This window comes from Anopheles coluzzii, chromosome X (assembly GCF_943734685.1).
Source record: "Anopheles coluzzii chromosome X, AcolN3, whole genome shotgun sequence".
Taxonomy (NCBI): Eukaryota; Metazoa; Arthropoda; class Insecta; order Diptera; family Culicidae; genus Anopheles; species Anopheles coluzzii.
Window position 1 is genome coordinate 12176556 of NC_064669.1, and position 12950 is coordinate 12189505.

The window sequence follows — 12950 nt, forward strand, 5'->3', positions numbered from 1 at the left end:
AGGTGTCCCATGGTCTTAAGATAAAGTGTGAACCCCTCTATTGTTGAAAATAAAAACTATTCAGTAAAGTAAATGTCATATTTTGATTCATCAACTCCGAATTCCTTAATAGACTGTATCGTTTATACAGGCGATTTTAGGTGGTTCGGAATTCTTCCAACTGTTACAACGGCTCCGGTCGGCTCCAACGATTCCGGTCGGTTACGGCTGACAGCTCCGCTTCTGATCCGTTGGTGCGATTCCGATAACCCATCACTAATTCGTATTGGAACAGTGGGTGCGTTCTAGCGTACCCATCTCTAGTTCCGATTCGTAATGCTCGATCTTGCAGTTTGTTATAGGAAGCCAAATTGTGAATGAGAATGTTTGTATGCGTGAAGCCCGCAGCAGCAGCTTGCTGCACAACACACACACACACACACATGCAAAGCAAACGATTTGACAGGTGTGCGGGGTGCCACTTGACGCGCGGCTTCCCGATAGCTGACCTTGCAAGGCAAAGCGTCACCATGGTGATGGTTGTTATGCCCGAAACGTAAACAAAATTTGCTTTTTGCGCTGTGAAAACCCACACACCGACAGGCGCGCGCCGAAAAAAAAAAACAAAAGAGGTGGCTTGCGGGCGGCACTGCTTCACGGGAAGGCGTAACTAAAAAGGGCTGTGCACAGTTCCGGGCGTGAATGAACGTGGTTCGGCGAGCATGACGCTTTACTTCGACACCAAGGTACAGTTTCTGGACAGTGAGGCGATCAGTACGGTCAGCTCATGGCACCCGGTGGAACCGATCTTTGCCGTCGCCTCGTACAGCAACGAGCGGGGCGGCTCGGTCACGATCTTCGACGACACGGTAGGTGGAACGGGTTGTGACCGCGACACGACACGCCCGCACTAACATCATCCTTGCTTCCTTGCAGGGCATACCGCTGCGCGACGTATCGTTCCCGGTGCATCCGACGTCGCAGGCGACCGTGCTGACGTGGCACCCGGAGCGCAAGATACTGCTGACCGGGTGGGAGAACGGCGAGATCCACGCCTGGTTCGAGGGCAAGCGGGACTTTGCCAGCGTGAACGGGCCGCACAAGTCGCCGATCATGCTGCTCGAGTTCAGCGAGAAGGGCGGCCGGGTGATCACGGCGGACGCGATGGGCGTGCTGACCGGCTGGCGGTTCGACGGGCAGGCCCAGTTTCTGACGATGTTTAACCACGATCTGCGCGACCCGCTGCTGCACATCACGTTTCGCCGATCGATCCAGAGCGCCAGCAGCAAGGAGCTGACCAACCTGGCGCGGTAAGTGCTTGGGGCGTAAAGAGGCCGGCGAACCGTGTACTGATTGCGTGCTTGCTTTGTAGGGCGGCGGTGGCCGGCGATGAGGCGGCCCTGGATCAGCTGACCAGCTGGCGGCCCCGGACGGCGGTACGCAATCTGGCGCACGCGAGCGTCCACGACAACTACTGCTTTTACGCGTGCACCCAGGCCGGCATACTGTACTACATCAACCAGACCGGCACGTGCACGGAGATAGTGCGCGGCGACACCATCCCGATCATGCAGATACTGTGGCACCCGAAACAGTAAGCCTTGGCGAGCGCTGTGCCTCGTCTGCGAGCCCGTTTAACTCGTTTGCTCTACCCCCATTTTCTGTTGCTCCGACAGGGACTCGATCGTGATACTGATGGAGGACATTACGATCGGGCACTACGAGGTCGACACGAACGGGCAGATTGCCGAGCTGGACCGGGTGAAGCTGTCCGGCAAGGTGTCCGGCTCGAAGAGCGCCATCACGTGGGTGGCCGGCTGCGCACTGGCGATCCTGACCGGCGACCTGTCCGTCCGCATCTGGGACATCGAGACGAACGACAACTACGTGCTGTCGATGGAGCTGACCGCGACCGGTGCCGATCGGCCCCCGGTGAACGGGGCAGCCGGTGCCGCCGCCGCCCAGGAAGTGTTCACCTGCGTCGCGTACTGTGCCGACACGCAAACGCTCAGTGCCGGCACGAGCCAGGGCAACCTGTACACGTGGTGCCGGGCGGCCGGTTCGTACGGCCGGTCGTACGCCGGCACCGAGAACCAGTGGCAGCTCACGAACGTGACGCCGGTGCGGGGCACCATCAAGAGCCTGGTCTGGGGCACGACCGAGGCGAACCGGGCCTGCATGATGGTCAACTGCCTGTCGAGCGTGTTCATACTGAAGGAGCAGTCGCTGCTGTCCGCCCACGCCCGCCAGCTGTGGGCCACGCAGAAGAAGTCGAACGAGCTGCTGATCCGGCACGCGAACGGGCGCGAGGCGCTGCTCCACACCGACATCTCCATCATCCATCTCGCGCTGAACGAGCTGCACCTGGTCGTGACGAACGGGCGCACGGTGGCGGTGTATCGGATCGATCCGGCCGGTACGATGCGCGGTACGCGGGCGGGCTCCGACGCTGGCGCGGAACCGGACGCGCTGGCCGTGTCGCACGTGGACAGCTTCGCGGTGGAATGCGGTGCGGTGTACCTGTACGAGCAGAGCATCGTCGCGCTCGGCACGGAGCAGGTCAAGATTTACTCGCTGAGCGGCATCATACTGCAGGAGCTGGTGTTCAACGCGAACGAAGGTGAGTGCATTAACAGCTCATTTGATTGTAACTTCTCCAGCGGTCTGCGTGTACGAGTGAGTGTCGTAGTGAGATGAACTACAGTGGGACCCCTCATAAAGAGTACCTCTTCATAACGAGTTTTTCGCATAATGAGCAAATATAACTCTCTCTCTCTCTCCCTTTACCACCTCGAGACTGTCGCCGTCAACTAATACACTGCTTCCCAGATGGTCTGAGTCTCCGGCAAGCAGGTACTTCGTCTTCGTCGCATTGATTCTCAATCCAATTCTTGCTGCTTCGCGTTTGAGTGGGGTGAACCTTCGCTGTTGGCCTGTCGATGATGTCGATGTCATCCGCGAAGCCTAGACATTGGAGAGATCGGTAGAGGATCGTGCCACGGATGTCGTTGTCTAGCCCCGCGCCTCGAATGACAGCTTCCAGAGTGATGTTAAAGAGCAGACAAGAGAGTCCGTCACCTTGCCTCAGACCCCTGTGAGATTCGAACGATTCCGACTTCAAGTTCAATACTCTCACCTTGCACTGCACCCCGTTCATGGTGGCCTCTAACAGCCTCTAACAGCCACTTCCCAGGGAAGTGGTACCGTTGCATGATACTCCATAGCTCCTTCCGGTCTACGGTGTCGTAGGCCGCCTTAAAGTCGATGAACAGGTGGTGCGTTGGGATCTGGCGCTCTCGGCACTTCTGGAGGATCTGCCGTAGAGTGAAAATTAGGTCGGTAGTGGATTTGCCTCCAACAAACCCAGCTTGATAGCTGCCGACAAAATTCGAAGCAAGGGGTGCAAGCCTGTAGAACAGGATCTGGGACAGGATCTTGTAGACGGCATTGAGGACTGTGAAGGCTCGAAAATTCGAGCAATCCAGCCTATCGCCCTTTTTTGTAAACTGGGGAATGGCACCCAGCTTTCACTCCTCCGGTAGTTCCTCCTGCTCCCAGACATTCACGATCAGCTGATGCATTTCGACGCAAATCTAAATGCTCTACAAATACCCCTCTTAATGAGTAAAATCTCACATAACGAGCAATTTCATGTTTGTTCCCGGTAAGAATTCGGGATCATTTCGAGAGTTTCAACACTAAGAATCGTTAAATATCAAGCTATTTCCATGAGGGGCAATGTATAAGTGTGGATGAAAAGTGTAAAGGAGGTGACACATTAACGCCCACTGTCAGTCCAAAACTCACGAAGTTTTACAACAATCGGAAACATCCGGAGCTGACCGTGGGTTCGTCCACTCTATGTCCAGAAAACTCTTTTCAGATCAGATAATGGAGCGGAGAGTTTTTCTGTGCTTATCGACAGGTAGAGTAAATGAGGTAGTTTCTTCAGTTTAATTGTTCCATTTCCTTCCTTCTCATTTGACAATATTGGAGGCTCTCTTTGGCTTAGGCCGTGAAAGTGGGCAGGACGTGTATTTTTAGTGTGTAGTCTACCTGTCTCAGAAGCGTGTGTTGCACAATTGTGAGGTGTATTGATGAGTGTGTTCTTGCATGCATTCTTGATCTACTTGCTCGTGAAGGCGAGAATTTTGTTACTAGAAATTGATCAATGCACTATTGTTGCCATTTGGAAGTGTTCCGTATGGTTGTGATGCATATAAACCTTATATACCTGCACTTTTCTTGACCTGGATCCAATTATTTTACTTTTCATACAAATTGTATGAAAAAGAGCCTCTCGCATAACGAGTGAGTCATAGGGACGGATTGAATCCTTTATGAGGGGTTTAACTGTACAGTTAGCCCCCAAGATACACGGTACCTCTTATAGGCGGATTCGGAGATATGCGGTCTTCTAAATTTGACAGTTCTTTGAGAAAATTATACTGATTTGACACATAAATTGTAAAATGTCAAATAAGTTACCCTTTGAACGAATGTTGAAAACCATTTCAAAATTGGAAATCAATTAGTTGCTCGTTGACGCAGTTAGTTTGAATGAGTTTTATGTTTTAAATTTGATTTCATGTTTTAAATTTGATCATCATTAGTAAAAAAGAGCTGAGCCATTCAGACTTTATTCCTTTTGAAAGATGTCTCGATGTCGAGTAATGAAAAAAACAGGATTTCTTTGCATCTAAACTTTGTTTCGAATAGGAATCCTTAGAAATGGTTCAAGTAATAGTGATTTATGCAAAAAATCACGTCTTCTGTCGATTTCAGAATCGATTCAAACCACTCGATCTCAACCTTAAACCCCTTAGCGAGAAATGGATTACCATTAAATTGGAGTTGGTTCACAATAGATTACTATAAATTATTTTTCTAAATTAACTACGTGGACATTTCTTATCGGTTGGCTTTCGCCTTTCAATTTTGTGAGCGTATTTTTAAGTCATTGCCGAGAGTTGGGCGGGTGATTTGACGCCTGCTGCGTTGTTGACTGTCTGTCACGATTGGTTTTCTTTCCGGTTCAAAAACAACAACGAAACAACTCGTTAGCTAGTAAAAGTATAAAATTAAAATGATTGTTAAGAATTATTGTAACAGACTCTTATTTTTGCCACTTACTGCTTACGTAAGTTTGTTGTTGTTGTGTTATTTTTTAGGAGGCTGTTTAGCATTTACAAAATTGTTTGACAGAATAAGGTCCAAATGCTCCTTAAGTTTGAGTTTTTTTTTCTTTCATCCAAAACAATCTATTGGGATGTACCCTTCCGTCGTCTCACATCCACAAAACGGAGAGATTAAAGGCGATTCTTATTTTGATCTTTATCAGCGATGTTAAACTCATCTGACTCTGCGGGCCAAAATGCTTCTAAAAATAGTGCTACGGGCAGTCTAGTTTTTATATGATATTATATGATACAATCAGATCGTTAGCAGTTCTTTTTATTTCGGCCACCAGATTGATAACTCTGATCTATATACAGTGAAATCTCTCTAAGGTGAATCTTCAAGGGACCGTCAGCTCTGAGAGATATTTATGTAAAGAATCGAAAAGAACGCTTGACACAGACACTTGTTACTCTTGCAGCCAAAAAAAACTCCCCTTTTATTCCAAATCTATCTCCTTTTATACACATTTTGTTGGTCGCGTTCTTGTAACTGTCTCACTCTTGTTTCCCTCGGTTTCTTTCTACTTTGCCTGTGGTACATTTTACTACGGTACGTTTGTACTGCGGCACGTCCTAGCAAAAATTAAACCTAACATTTATGTTGAGGAAAACTGATGAAGGTGTTGCTATGAAGTATCTTATAAACTGCGGGAAAAACATGGCCTCCTTTGACCAATATTTTCATGAACAGTCATCCTAAAATTCATCCAAGAGGATTTCGGCTGCCAAATCGCATATGCTGCTTGAAGGATATTCGCCTTAGGGAGTTATTCATCTTGAAGAGACATAAAATGTATGTCATATCAAAATGTTCATCTTGACTACATCTTAGACAGATTTCACTGTACATTGTTTTCCGACTCAGTTTTCAATGTGAACAGCATTATTCAAATCTTTCAAGAAGTTGTTCAACAGCTATCATTATTTGTGACAGCAGGGCTGTCGAAAAACTTCACGCGATTGTTGCATAATGCCGTTCACATTAGAAACTGACCCGGAAAAAAGTGTATATATGCGTAAGCCGGGTGTGTCCAATTCTCAGACGTTATAACCGTGTGATGTTATATCACAGCGAGCAGATCTATTATGTACCGAACCATCTGAATATTTTTTTATAGAAAATATGATACTTGTTGTTCGTTCGGAGTCGTCGGAGTCGTTCGGGGTTATCCCGAATCAGTTGGAGTCGAAGTCGTCCGTAGTCGTCCGTAGTCGTTCACAGTCAGTCAGAGACGGCCGGAGTCGTTGGGAGCCGGATTCATCCGGACTCGTCCGAAGTCGTCGGAGTCGTTGCGAGTCGGAGTCATCCGGAGTCGTCCGGAGTCGTTAACAGTCTTTTGGAGTCGTTCGGAGTCATCAGTTGGAATCGAAGTCGTCTAGAGTCGGCCGGAGTCCTCTTACGAAACAAAAACCTGCATACGAAGTGCTCGTGCAAAGCAAAAGACAAACAAAAAACACAATGAAATGAAATACCTGAAATACCACATGGCGAACTCCGGCGGAAACTGACCCCAAAAGACTCAGATCGACGCTGGATGACTCCGAACCACTCCGACTCCGGGTGGAACAGGTATATCCGATTTTGCCGGAGTTGGAATTGGACTAACAACAGCCGGAGTCGGATCGGAGACGTGAGTGCGCTCCAAAAAGCACATCACTACTGCGGACTGCGGACTCCTGGAGCCAATCTTACAGCCAATGTTGCAATTGCCCATTGCAATGAATTGCCCCTACTTATACACTCATCGTAATGTGACTCTCGAATGAGTTGTTAAAGCCACGACTAATTTAGATCGCAGTCAGTTGCAAGTCATTACGAGACCGCGTTGTAGTCGAGACTCTTCGTTAATTCTCGCTAATCACGCAATAAAATCGTTCTACCATAAGTGAATCTTCTTCTTTTATTGCAGGCAAACCGATCGGCGTGGATTTGGTCGGCCCGTATCTAACCGTGTTCACCCTTCACGGCTACATCCGCTTGTACGATGTGTCGCGGCACGACATCCGCCTGCTGCAGCCGCCCAAAAGTGCGTACGATCTGTTTGAGAAGTTTGGCGAAATCATTATGGCGCGCACGAACGCGAACGGGACGTACGTGGCGATCACCATCGCGAACGAGCAGCTGCTGCCCGACGGCAAGCTGTACCTGTGGAACCTGGAGAGCAACGTGCTAACGGCGCGCGAATTCCACACCCCCGAACCGAGCGGCCGGACCCGTTGGCTCAAGGACGGCCAAGGGGAGGGAGCGTCTAGTAGCGCCCCGAATGGCCATCACTGTCTGCCGGTGGCATTTTTCTGGGACGCGGAAGACGCCCGACTGCTCGCGTGCGAAACGAAGCCCCTGCCGAGACAGCAGCAGCAGCAACAGCAGTCTCGCACGCTCCAGCCAGAGTCCCAGATACACGTGCTGTTTGTCGACGCGCCAAAGTCGGAACTGGCCGAGCTGGAGCTGCTAGACCCGAACGGTGCGCCGGGTGAGCAGCTCGAGCTGATCGGGCTGTGCGTGCCGCACCTGATCGTGCTGCGGCGCAACGAGATCGCGCGTCTGTCGCTGCGCGACTTCAAGGGGCTCGACACGTGCGATCTGGCCACGCGCGAAATGGTGCTCAACTTCAGCCTGAACGTGGCGCAGGAAAACATGGACCAGGCGTTCAGCTGCATCCGGTCGCTGCGTTCGGACACGGTATGGGCGAATCTGGCCCGGCTCTGCGTGCAGACGGGCCGGCTGGATGTGGCGAAGGTGTGCCTGGGGCATTTGCGGCGTGCCCGGTCGGTGCGGGCGCTGCGCCGTGCGACCGAGGACGCCACGCTCGAGCAGGAGGCCCGCGTTGCGGTGCTGGCGATCGAGCTCGGCATGATGGAGGAGGCGGAAGCGCTGTACAAGCGGTGCGGCCGGTACGATCTGCTCAACAAGCTGTACCAGGCGTCCGGGCGGTTCGAGGAGGCGCTCGAGGTGGCGGAACACTTCGACCGGGTGCACCTGCGCAACACGTACCACCGGTACGCGGAGTGGCTGAAGGAGTGCGGCAAGACGCAGAAAGCGATCCAGTACTACGAGCGCACCACCAGCCTGATGCACAACATCAGCCAGCTGCTGATGGACGATCCGGGCGCGCTGAAGCAGTACATGCAGGCGACGACCGACCCGGAGCTGCTGCGCTGGTGGGCCCAGTACGTCGAGAGCAGCGGCGACATGGAGGGCGCGTTCAAGATCTACCAGCGGTCGGGCGACTGGTTCTCGCAGGTGCGCATCCTCTGCTTCATCGGGCAGGTCGCCCGGGCGGACGAGATAGCGCGGGCGAGCGGGGACCGGGCCGCCTGCTACCATCTCGGGCGGTACTACGAGAACAGCGGCAAGCTGCAGGAGGCGATCCAGTTCTACACGCGCGCGCAAACGTACGGCAACGCGGTGCGCATCTGCAAGGAGCACGAGCTGCCGGACGACCTGTGGACGGTCGCGTGCACGGCCCGGGCCCGGGACAAAGCGTCCGCCGCCGCCTACTACGAGGAGTCGGGCGACTATCGGCGGGCGGTCGAGCTGTACCACCGGGCCGGCATGCTGCACAAGGCGGTCGAGATGGCGTTCCGGTCGCAGCAGCCCGAGTCGCTGCAGGTGATCGCGTCCGAGCTGGACGCGTCGTCCGACCCGGACCTGGTCGGCCGGTGTGCGGACTTCTTCGTCGGCATCGAGCAACCGTACAAGGCGGTGCAGCTGCTCGCGAACGCCCGCCAGCTGGCCCGTGCGCTGGCCGTCTGTGCCGAGCACCGGGTGCCGGTGACGGAAACGCTTGCCGAGCTGCTCACCCCCGGCAAGGACGACCTGGCGGAGGGAGAGCGCACAGCGCTGCTGCTGCGCCTCGGCGACATACTGCAGGAGCAGGGCGACTACCACGCGGCGACGAAGAAGTTTACGCAGGCGGGCGACCGGGTGCGCGCGATGAAGAGTCTGCTCAAGTCGGGCGACACGGACAAGATCATCTTCTTTGCCGGCATGTCGCGCCAGAAGGACGTGTACGTGATGGCGGCCAACTACCTGCAGGCCCTCAACTGGCAGAGCGATGCGAAGATACTGAAGAACATCGTCACGTTCTACACGAAGGGGCAGGCGTACAGCCAGCTCGCCAACTTTTACGCCAACTGTGCGCAGGCGGAGATTGACGAGTTCCGGGACTACGACAAGGCGCTGAATGCGCTGCAGGAGGCGGTAAAGAGCTTGTCGCGTGCTGCGCCTGGGGCGGCCGGTGGATCGCAGCCGGCCGCCCTCGATGCGCTGCAGCTGGCGATGGCCGAGGTGAGGCGCGTGATCGAGCTGCAGGACGCAACGGAGCGGCAGGAGTATAGCAACGTGATCAAGCTGATCAAGGTGCGGCTGGAGGAGCGGCAGGAACCGGCGCCGCCCGTGCGCGTCTGGGATCTGCTGGCCCTGCTGGTGGAGTGTCTGGTCGCGACCGGTCAGCACTCCGAGGCGCTGTACTACGTGCGCGAGCTGGCCCAGCGCAAGCCGGACTGGTACCATCAGGAGCTGCTCGACAAGGCCGTGCTCGATCGGCTGGTCGCGGAGACGGGCGTCAATCTGGAGCCGTACGTGAACGTGACGAAGGTGAAGCGTCCGACGACGGCCACGATATCCACGATGAGCGATGACGAAGAAATTCAGGAGGTGTTTGAGTAGAAAGTGACTTAAGGTATTAACGACCCTAGGGCGGAACCTAGCTAAGCGACAACTATTGGAACACATTACACGCCGTCCGTTAAGATACTAAGACATCTGGAAGAGTGTTGGGAATTCTTCAACAATTTAATTCATTTTCAGAATAGACTAGTATAATACTGCTACAATGTTCCGTGTGTGCAGACTTACTGAGTGTTGCAGAAAGGGAACAGTGGAGATTCTTGTAAAGAAATTCAGGAGGTGTTTGGGTAGGAGATTCTTGTAAAGAAATTCAGGAGGTGTTTGGGTAGGAAGAGCGCGGGAATTGAGTAGAGGTTTTCACGACCCTCGGGCGGAACCTAGCAAGCGATAACTATCGGGACATCTCACGCCGTCCGTTAAGATACTAAGACATCGTAAAGAGTGTTGGGAACTGTTCAACAATTTAATTTATTTTCAGAATAGACTAGTATAATACTGCTATAATGTTATGTGTGTGTAAACTGATATTAGTGACTGTTGAAGAAAGGGAACTTGTAAAGAAATTCAGGACGTGTTTGAATAGAAAGAGCGCGGGAAGTGTGGCTAGGGGTTTTAACTAGTGATGTGCTGTTTGGAGCGCATCCACAACTCCGACCCGACTCCGGGAATTGGTCGTCCGATTTCGACTCCGGCAAAATCCGAACCACTAGTTCCGTTCGGAGTCAGAATCGTCTGGGTGGTCCGAAGTCGTTCGGAGTCGTCCGGAGTCGTTCAGAGTCTGAAGTCGTTCGGAGTCGTCCGTAGTCACCCGAAGTTGTTCGGAGTCGTTCGGAGTCTGAGTCGTCCGGAGTTGGCCGGAGTCGACCGGAGTTGGAGTCATTCAGAGTCATCCAGAGTTCGGAGTCGTCCAGAGTCGTCGAGAGTTCGGAGTCGTCCGTAGTCGTTCAGAGTCTGAAGTCGTCCAGAGTCGTCCTGTAGCATATCTGCTAAACAGAACTTATTATAATACACACTATCAGCTATAGACACATCGTAACACACTTCGGAAAGCCAAATCACACCATTGCAACACATTCAATATAACACATCAGCAAATCAATCCACACCATAGCAATACACCCAGACCATACCGTTCATAGAAAAAACAATTGAGACACATTTATCGAAAACAACCGAAACGCGCAACATAAGTAATTCAAGCGTTACTGCAGCAAAGTGGACAAACAGAGAACGCATAGCAACTTAACGCTAAAAGCGCTGAGTAGGCAAAGATCGACCAACGCACCCGTTCCTTGGCTAGAACAGTTGAAACTTTCCAGGACCTTTGTAAAAACACTAAAAGCGCAACATAGACACAAATTGATAGACACCTCACTCCAATACAATGTATGAATTGCACCTCATATCAATAACCTTTAATTAGGACAAAAACACATTCCAAAACCAAAATGTATGAAACCCATTGAGTATAAATAAAACCAATTCCGACCGTGGCAAGTCAGATTCGTTCAGACTGTCAGGATAGGACTATGCCCATCCAACATCTATCGACTTCTCATTTAAAGAGTTTAGTTATGTCCCCCTACCCAAGGTAAGGCCTCTAAACTCCAACGTTTCCAGTAAGGGAAACCTCCTAAAGATTTCTATGATCGCCTGGACGATCAAGTGTCGAAAAGTCCGCTTCGAACAAAGTGTTATTCAACCTCGATACTTGTCAGCGAAACACTGACCTACCGCGATGGTACGCGTTGATCAGTTGTACCGTTGTACGCTCATCAGATTACATGGCGACCGTATCAAAAACCGAACATACTATATGGCGACCATAGCTATCTCCAAACCTACTACAGTGCGGATTCACCCGAAGTTGTCCAGAGTCGTTCGGAGTCTGAGTCGTCCGGAGTTGGAGTCATTCAGAGTTCGGAATCGTCCGGAGTCGTCGAGAGTTTGGAGTCGCCCGGAGTCGGAGTTGAAGTCATTCGGAGTCGTCCACAGTTGATGGGGGTCGACTGGTATCAGAATCGGTCAGAGTCAACAGGAGCCGTCCCGTGCAATGTGCTTGTGATCAGACATTTCATTTCGTTGTGTGTTTTTGGCTTTCACTTTGCGCGTGCACTTCGTATACAGGCCTTTGTTTCGAGAGGCCACTCCGGCCGTTTCCGGACGACTCCGACTCCAACCGATACCGGACGATTCCAGACGACTCCAGACGACTCTGAACGACTCCGAACGACGCCAGATAATGCTGGGCGGACCTACCTTCCGGAGTCGGTTCCTATATTATCGGATTTTTGCCAACTGTACTCATCACTAGTTTTAACGACCCTCGGGCGGAACCTAGCTAGCAATAACTATCGATACACATCACACGCCGTCCGCAAAGATACTAAGACATCATGAAAAGTGTTGGGAACTCTTCAACATTTTTATTTATTATCAGAATAGAATAGTATAATTCTGCTACAATGTTCTATGTGTGTAGACTTACTGAGTGTTGAAAGGAATAGTGGAGATTCGTGTAACTAACAACAAACAATGAAAATCAATATTGAACTTATTTGGTAGAAGTTCTTAACGCAATATCAAACACTCCAACCATCCAGCAGACTTGCTGGAGTTGTTCAAGAATACCTAATAAATTCGATATTTTAATTAAAGTTTCAAGCTTCAACCCGAGTCGGTTTCGTTTAGCTTCAATCCTTTGTCCAGCGTCCAGTAGGGCCAATGCCAATGCCAATGCACCAACTTCAATTCACCCCTACCTGCTAAGCCTACAAGGCATCAGATCACTGCTGCCACCGTACCGGTATCGCATTCCTAGTTTGTACTTTCTTTCCCAGTTCAAACAGCTCGAACCGGTGACGTGTTTGGAATGTGCAAAACCTGTTGAGTGTCAAAGTGTCCCGTGTCGTAACGGAGGATAACACTGCGGTGGGCGGAGAGTGTATGCTAAAGACAGTGGGAAATTACCAACCATTTCTTGAGCTGGCAACCAACAAAACCGGCAATGGAGGTATCCGATGCAGGCAAGACGATTGAATCCGTCAACCTGCGTGCGTTGCTGCTCGTTGGGGAGTTCGTCCCGGGAGGAAGGGAGCGTAGAGCAAACCATCACAAACACCGGCACGAACACGTACCGGCGTTTCGTTTGATGTGTG

At 51.6% G+C, this 12950-nt stretch overlaps 1 protein-coding gene across 1 annotated transcript; it reads left to right on the forward strand.

The window, feature by feature from the left end:
* Positions 1 to 458: 458 nt before the first annotated feature.
* LOC120955903 (intraflagellar transport protein 140 homolog) lies at positions 459 to 11333 on the forward strand. The gene is made up of 6 exons (XM_049605835.1): positions 459 to 848; positions 916 to 1289; positions 1352 to 1573; positions 1656 to 2599; positions 7070 to 10071; positions 10110 to 11333. Exons 1-5 carry the CDS (start codon positions 702 to 704, stop codon positions 9829 to 9831), a joined length of 4449 nt encoding a protein of 1482 aa, XP_049461792.1. The 5' UTR covers positions 459 to 701; the 3' UTR covers positions 9832 to 10071; positions 10110 to 11333.
* The last annotated feature ends 1617 nt before the right edge of the window (positions 11334 to 12950 follow it).

Coding starts and splice junctions, on each gene's coding strand:
- LOC120955903 (XM_049605835.1), top strand. CDS start 702: ATGACGCTTTACTTCGACACCAAGGTACAGTTTCTGGACAGTGAGGCG. Junction 849..915: donor TCACGATCTTCGACGACACG/GTAGGTGGAACG, acceptor GCTTCCTTGCAG/GGCATACCGCTGCGCGACGT. Junction 1,574..1,655: donor ATACTGTGGCACCCGAAACA/GTAAGCCTTGGC, acceptor TTGCTCCGACAG/GGACTCGATCGTGATACTGA.